This window comes from Rhinoderma darwinii, chromosome 1 (genome assembly GCF_050947455.1).
Source record: "Rhinoderma darwinii isolate aRhiDar2 chromosome 1, aRhiDar2.hap1, whole genome shotgun sequence".
NCBI classification, from domain to species: domain Eukaryota; kingdom Metazoa; phylum Chordata; class Amphibia; order Anura; family Rhinodermatidae; genus Rhinoderma; species Rhinoderma darwinii.
This window is the reverse complement of record NC_134687.1, coordinates 428,164,599-428,173,098: the sequence shown is the minus strand read 5'-3', so window position 1 is coordinate 428,173,098 and position 8,500 is coordinate 428,164,599. Positions and strand designations below refer to the sequence as shown.

The window sequence follows — 8,500 nt, the reverse complement described above, 5'->3', positions numbered from 1 at the left end:
GTGAAAAAGAGTTGAAGGAAGTTAAGAAATGTGGACTCAAAGTGTCAAAAAATCTTTTGTAGTACGGTAACGTAAATCCATCAAGACTTTGCAGACTGAGAATTTTTAAGCGCATAAGACAGCTCCTGCAAGGAAATCGAAGCTTCCAAAGCAGTGAGATTGTCTTCCGATAAGGAAGGAAAGCCAGAGTCTGCAATGTAGGATTTAATGTTTGATCCGAAGCTTCTAGAGAGCGTGGCCGGATTGGTGGAGTCAGTGTTATACAAAGAGGCGTAAAAGTCGCGAAATGTAGAAGCTATGTCTAATGGCAAATGGGCATGAGGGCGGGAAAGGGACATTAGAAAGGGTATATAAGTATTTGTTTGTTGAATACGCAGTGCTCTGGCAAGCAATTTACTACATTTGTTTCCGTACTCATAAAAATGAAGTTTACATTTGGATAATGTAGCTTTGGCCTTGGACATCAGGAGGGTTCTAAGATCTTCCCGTTTCTGGAGGAGAGCTATTTTACAATCCGGATCTCGGGAACGTTTATGAGAGGTCTCTAGGATCTCAATCTCTGAAAGTAGATAAGTGATGGCTGTAGAACATTCCATTTTCAACCGAGCGCCGTGTTTGATAAACGTACCACGGATGACACATTTACGAGCTTCCCAAATGACGCGTGGGTTAATATCTTCAGTGGCGTTGAGTGTAAAATAATCCTCAATTGAGCGTTGAATGTCAGATGTGACTACAGAGTCAGTGAGAAGGGAGGGATCCAGTTTCCATTGAGACTGATGAGGGAGCGGGGAATGCAAAGAAAGGACCAATGTGACGAGTGCATGGTCAGAGAAGGTGATCGTATCAATGTCAGCAGATTTGAGGGATTGAAGAGAATGATGTTTGATTAAAAATAGGTCAAGTCTGGAATAAGTATCATGTGCTGGAGAATAGAAGGAAAAATCCCTATCCGACGGGTGTAGAAGATGCCAAGTGAAAATGAAGTGGTGGTCATGAAGAGACCGTTTAATACGTAGAAGTTGGGAAAGTAAAATCGACGACGACCCAGTAGAGACATCTATAGTAGGATCCAATTCAACATTGAAGTCTCCACCCAGGACAATGGTACCCTTCCCAATCTCCTAAAGGGCTTCCAAAAAGCTAATAAGAGCCTTACCCTGACCCACATTGGGTAAGTATAAAGAGGCGAAGGTGTATATCTGGGAGGCAACAGAACCCTTAAGAAGAAGCATTCGCCCCATGCCATCACTGCGAGAGTCTAGAAATTCCCATGGAAGGGAACGTGAGATGAGGATACTCATCCCCCTGGATTTTGGATCAGGCGAGTAGCTATGATAAGCATGGGGAAACCATAAGTTGGACAATTTAAATGGTTTCTGTTCACATAAGTGAGTTTCCTGAAGGAACGCAACATGCAAATGTCTACTTTTTAACAGGTTCAGAAGTATGGATCGCTTCGCAGGGCTATGTAATCCCTTGACGTTCAACGAACCTATCAGCAGATCCGTCTGTACGCGACGCAGCATACCTGTAGAGAAAAAGAGAGAGAGAGAAAATAAAAGGGGGGGGGGGTTGAGAGGGGGTGAGAAAGTAAGAAAAGTAGACGGGAAAAGAAAAGTTATGGGAAAAATGAATAGAAAAAAAAGGGGGATGGAATAGAAAGGGTATAGAGTGGTGAGAAAGATAAGCAGTAAAGAGGCCCAGAGGCCGGCTCCTCAGTGTTGGGAAAACCTGTGGAGAGAAGTTGTTAAAGTTATGGGGGCTGGGAAAACCATGGGGGGGAGCACCATACAGCGAGCGCAACAAGAAATTAATAGTCAAAATCTTCCGTCTCTTACCACATGGAAAGCGACGGAGGCACAAACATTTGTAAACCAAGGCTCTGTAGCCAGAAACTAAGGGAAGTAATGAATAATAACTGTAACCCAATAGTCAGAGGACGAAGAGTACCAAACAGACCGGCCCAGATTGTGAGGACACCTGTATCCTTTTAACCATACAAGTGAGGCCTCCACTGCCGATCGACAGGAAGCAGAACAGACTGCAAGAAAAATAAGGGATCACTTTTTAGTAATTTTTTTTATGAGCTAAGATGCCCAAAAAAATGTTTAAGATTTAAAATGTTTATTTTTTATGTCAGTCACCGTGCGCATTAAATAACACTATATTGTAATAGTTTGGACTTTTATGGATGCAGCGATACTAATTTTGTTTACTTATTTTTATTTTTTACATTACTTTAGTGGAAAAATGGGAAAAGGGGGGTTTTTTGAATTTTTTATATTTTTTTTTTTCACTACTAAAAACTTAATTTCACTTTTTTTTTTACACAGTTCATTAGCCCCCCTAAGGGACTTGACCCAGCAATCATTGGATCGCTGGTACAATACACTACTAATGTATTGCAGTATATTGTATGTTTTAAAGGCTTCTGTTAAAAGAGGCAGAGTGAAGGCAGTCCTGGAGGCCTTCATTAGGCCCCTGGGCTGCCATGACAACCGTCATCACCCCCGATCTCATTGCAGGTCAGCGATGAGCTGTTGGAAGGGGCCGTCCCCTCTTTTTAACGCCTCAGATGCTGCGATCGCCGTTGATCGCAGCATTTGAGGGGTTAAACAGCCAGGAACAGTGCGATCGCTGTTCTTGGCTGTTAGTCCCGGGTGTCAGCTGTAAAGCACATCTGACACCCGATGCATATGGAGCACACACAGCGTGTCCGGGTGCGCAAAGGGGTTAATAACAGCCTATGCTGCTCTATAGAGGCAAAAAACAAATTGCTGGAGTGCTCCAAAATACCGTGCAGATTATCTCATAATATAACGCTTCCAGATAACTTTTTCTGAGATAGAACTCAAAATTTCCTTCTTCCCTTCATACATTTAGAGAATATACAATTCTGTCTGCTTACAGCAACCGCTCGCGAGAGCTCATTATATACAGATTTATATATCTACCTTAGAACTCATTGAGAGCTGTAAAAATCTGTATGCAGAGATCATAGCCGTGGGTGACCAGAATTTGGGTAACCAAAATTTTATGCAGGAGAGCCTTTTATATGGTTGTATAGACTACTTGGCTGGAGACGTGGCTGCAGTGCAATCATAACTGGAGGACAGTTTTACTTTATGACCATGTGAAGGGAAGTTGCAGGAGCAGTTTAGTGCCAAACCCCCACTCATCACTGCCTGTAAGCCACTGTGAATGAGGGTGTCCAAGGGTTATTTTCAGTGTGTTTAATCCACTGCTGCAATATTTCATCTAGCTGATCGCTGAATTAATTGAAGGATATTTAACATTGCACTTACCTGGGAAAGGGCTTGAGTCCCCTGTGGCTAACCTTTAGGTTATTTTGACACCGCTTATTTTCGGCCATTTTCCGGGCTGTAAACGGCTGAAAAATGGCCGAAAAATCGGAAGCAGAACGCCTCCAAACATCTACCCATTGATTTCAATGGGAAAAACGGCGTTCTGATCCAACAGGCGTTTTTCTACGCGGCCGTTTTGAAAAATGGACGCATAAAGAACACCTGCGAAAAAAAAGTGCATGTCAATTTTTGAGCCGTTTTTTATTGACTCTATAGAAAAACAGCTTGAAAAACACGAGGTTGCTTAAAAAACATCTGAAAATCAGGAGCTGTTTTCCCTTCATGCAAAAACGCAGCGAAAAATGCTTTTTCTGCCTCCCATTGATTTCAATGGGAGGTCAGAAACATAAATGCCCAAAGATAAGGCGTGTCGCTTCTTTTTCCCGTGAGGCGTTTTTGGCCGTTTTTTGGTGCATTTTCCTACGCGGTTTCCGCATTAAAAACCGTGTAAAAAAACTCTGTGTGAACAGGGCCATATCAGTTTTCATTTGAAGGAAAGAGGAAAATATTGATGTTCAAACTTTACTACATTTTGTATGTGGTCAAAAGTAGAACAGCATGTGCCATTTTCTTCAATTAGTACAGATCTTTTTGATACGCAAATTACAGATTTTTTTTCTGAGCAAAGAAAGTTTGAGTGTGTGGAAATGTAAGATATTTTTAGAATGCCAACAGCAGCTTACACCTCCAACGGCTTTGTTCAGAAAAACAATAAAATTCGCTCTTAGGGTATGTTCACATGGAGTGTTTTCAGACGGTTTTCGGGCCGTAAATGTCCCGAAAAATGGCTGACAAATCGGAAACAGAATGCCTCCAAACATCTGCCCATTGGATCCTGGCTGTCAGAGACACACATGACCTGCTGTCACTGAACCCGTCAGTCCCGCTGTCCTGACAGATTCAGGTCTCAGCGCAAGATACAGCTGCTCTGTATACAGGAAACAAAGCAGCTGTATCTCGAAAAGTAATTTAAAAAAAAATAAAATGTAATTACAAAGTTGCACCATACACACTGATACACCTTTTTATTTAAAAAAAATAAATCGTTTTCAAAGGTGTACATAACCTTTAATGTTTAAAAGTCAATGGCATTCAAGTTATATTTTTTAAAGTTTGCCTAAATAAGCTATATTTAAAATAAATAAATGCTCACATAAGTAAATAACAATAGTAAAGCAGTATGCTCCTGTTCAAAAAAATGATATATATATATATTTATTTATGCAATAATTTTTTTTTCATCAAAAATATACACAGATAAAAATGATAAATCTGCATGCTTTAAGTCAAGTAACTGACTTGCTGAGTTTTATCAATCAGCTATTATTACCAGCCAGGGTTCTATGAGAAGCCAATAGGAAACAGCTATTCAGTAAGCAATCTATGTAATACAGGAAGAGCCAATGGAGGGCTATGTTACATGTGAGAGGATAGGAGGGCCTGTGTGGCTAGCATTCCTGGCAAGGAACCATCCCTGAATTCTGACACATCTGTTTGTGCTCACAACACACAGGAGCTGTCCAGCAGGCAGACCTCCTGAATCCAGCACAATGTGAGAGGCCATGAGACCAGTCGGGGCATCTATACCACACACAGCTCAGAGATGGAGGATGACCTGTTCCAGCTAAGACATCTTCCGTGAGTAGCTCAAGAATCATCATCATCCGATTCCTCATCATCATCATCATCATCTTTTTGAAAGATCAGTAAATGTATTCAGCAGCCACGGTGCAGGATAAAGGCCCCTTATGTGTTGTAAAGAATTGCAACTGAAATTCATTGCAGATTAGGCATCAAATTGCGGTGATTTTTCTATTGTAACACTGGGCTAGTGACTAAAACACGAGCAGAGCTGTATTCAGTAACCTAAAGGTTGTGTCTGAGAGAATCTTTATTGTCTTCATTTAATTAGCAATGCAGGGCATTATATCAGGGGGGTCAGTTTTCCATTCATTTCCCTTTTAAGAGGGCTCTCTAAAAGCAGTGGGCACAAAACACGAATAAATTGTCTTTTATATGGCAAAATCTCTGTATTGTCACAACCCTAATAAAATTGCCAAAAATTTAACATACAGCCTAAGGGTATGTTCACACAGAGTGTTTTCAGGCGTATTTCGGGGCCTTGAAAAATGCCTGAAAATCGGAAGCAGAAAGCCTCCAAACATCTGCCCATTGATTTCAATGGGAAATACGGTTCTCTTTTCCGACGGGGCCTTTTTTTACGTTCATTTTCCAAAAACGGCACGTAAAAAGACACCAGCTAATAAGATGTACATGTCACTTCTTGGGCCGTTTTTGGAGCCGTTTTTCATAGACTCTATAGAATAACAGCTCCAAAAATGTCCGTCAAAAACGCTGCGAAAAACGCGAGTTTGCTTAGCTGTTTTTCTATAGAGTCTATGAAAAATGGCTCCAAAAATGGCTGAAGAAGTGACATGCACTTCTTTTTCGCGGCCGTTTTGAAAAAAGGCCGCATAAAAAACGCCCGTCGGAACAAAACGCAGTTTTTCCCATTTAAATCAATGGGCAGATGTTTGGAGGCGTTCTGCTTCCGATTTGTCGCCATTTTTCGGGACGTTTACGGCCCAAAAAACGTCTGAAAACACTCCGTGTGAACATACCCTCACAGGAAAAGATATATCTAATTTATCAGAAAACTGTTGTTTGAAATCTCAGGGACAGCGATTGAAAGATGGGACAATGTCTATGAACATCCATATGGCAATGTGGATGTTCAGTGTACATGGTTGTGTTACTTATATGGATCTCTATGTATGCACCATGTCCCTATATACTATACACTATATGTTCATTTGTAAATACAAAAACTGTATAGCTGCTGTCTGATATCTGAGCTGTCTAACATAATATATATTCGGATTAAGGCCCGATTCACTCTTGCAGTAAAATATGGTATGTTATTGTAACACGAGTTACTGGTATAACATGTGCATCAATTATTGCATGAGCTCCCACTAAAGGGATGACTGAAGTGCTGGAACTACTAGCTACTGCTATGCCCTGGCATTTTAAAAAAGAACAACATAGCACGTTGACTGCTGAATTCAATAGGGAGTACACAACATAACTGATGCACAAAGTGCACATAACTCATGTTAAAATACCATATGGTATTTTTTTAATGTTTAGTCCCCAATCTTAGATGTCAGTGTATATGGATGCAGTGCGTACATTGATCTCTATGTCTCTTGTATCTACTGCCATATGGTTGTGAGTAAGTACAACAACACACAAACACACTCCCTTCCTACAGCTGCTGTTGCTGAGATCTCAGCTTGGCAACCAAATTTTAACATAATGTATGTAATTGATGGCCCTGTTTACATTTGTAGTAAAATAACATATGGTATTTTAACACAAATTACTGTTATAACATGGATCAGGTATGCCAGTAACCTGTGTTAAAGGACTGTACAAAGAGCCCTTTTAAAACCAAGTATACAAACGTTGTCTAAATATAAATCTTTTGGGTTACATAGTTACATACACAGGGGGTAATTGATTAATATTTCTACACCAGTCACAAAAGTAATAATTTGTGATGCAAATTGAGTTTTTTTGGCTTTTTACTCTACCCTCGTTACTTTGGTGGGAAGGGGGCATGGACATGCCCAACACATTTATTATAATTTACTCCAGAAAACTGGCATAAATTATAGTGGGGATCTATGCCAGCTGGCGTAGATTTCATTCAATGGGGCATAGCAAGGTAGAGGCCCGTACCGGGCCCCTACTTTGCCCCCCCCCCCCCCATCTTACTGCCCCCCCATTGGACAGTTACAAAAAATAAATTAATTATAGTCACTTCTCCTTTCCTTTTCAGCCCTCTGGCTCCCTCATCACTCCTGCAGTGTCCATAAAACATAATGATGCCGGGCAGCGTCAGGACATTGTATGCGATGCAGCACTGATGATTTTGAAGTGCTGAATCTCATATAATGCCCTGAAGTTGCTCGCAGTCTGGACCTTGTACAAGCGGCGCTAGAGGGAAGAGGGAGCCAGAGGGGAGAAGAGGAGCGCTGATGTGACTATGTGTTTTTTTATTTTATGGTCGAAGGGGGGATGGATGGTGCATAGCCACAATCGTTGCGCCACAATTGTGGCACACGGCCCGGGCGAAAGATGCGATACATTTATGAAGAGTCTTTTGCCTCTTCATAAATGTGTCTGAGTTTACTCCAATTGTTTTTTCTATTAAGAAAGAACAATTAATAAAATCACCCCATAGTTAGTATGGTTGAAAAAAGGCATATGTCCATCAAGTTCGACCAGGGGAAGGGAAAGAATGTGTAAAAAGAAAAAAATCATTAAAGGCGTTGTGCCATCACCACAAACCCAGTCCATATGCTCTATTAGGACATATGAACATCATAGTGGGAGGTCCATGAGCTAGTTTGGAGAGCTGCTAAGTATTAACCGCTCCTGTTCTGATGGACCTTGCCTTTCCATGTATTAAATGCACGGCCATTTATTTTGAATGGATGTCATGTATTACTACATTTTTCCTGCTGTAACTTCCCCTGGCAGTAATAGCTGATAGCTGGGGGTTACAGAAGCCAGACCCATGGCTATGAGATGATCACCAGGCCAGCTTCATTACAGAAAGAGGTTGTCTTCGTGAGACAACCCCTTTAACTATCAACATGGACTTTAAGACGGGTGGGCCGCATTGTCACCTAACAAGGTTCACCTAGACACATCTTCACTGAGAAATGTCAGACAACATTGATGGGAGTCTGTGCTTTGAGATTGAAAATAGGAGGTTTGTTTTTACTCTACCACTCATCTATATGGATTATGGATGATATAGTTTTGGATTATAACTGTATGTAGTACATATCTCTGCTTTTCTTCCACTAGTAAGGATAATTTTTCTTCAGTGTCTTTAGATGCTCTGGTACATCTCACTTCTAAGAAAAATGATATGAAATGGTTTGAACTAAAGTAAAAAATAATTGTGGGTGCGGTATTATGGTGGCAGGCAATAGAGTAGGGACCCACTTAGCCACATGTACTATAAAACTGTATATAGTACATATCTCTACTTTTTTTCCACTAGTAAGGATAATTTTTCTTCAGTGTCTCTTCAGTGTCTTTAGATGCTATGGTAC

At 40.8% G+C, this 8,500-nt stretch overlaps 1 protein-coding gene across 1 annotated transcript in view; it reads left to right on the top strand.

The window, feature by feature from the left end:
* Positions 1–4,803: 4,803 nt before the first annotated feature.
* The window catches only part of SVOP (SV2 related protein), a 96,325-nt gene continuing 92,628 nt past the window's right edge, over positions 4,804–8,500 (top strand). Inside the window, exon 1 of the mRNA XM_075830418.1 lies at positions 4,804–5,006. Coding sequence (XP_075686533.1) covers positions 4,972–5,006 — 35 coding nt within the window. The 5' untranslated portion in view covers positions 4,804–4,971. The remainder of the gene's footprint in view (positions 5,007–8,500) is intronic.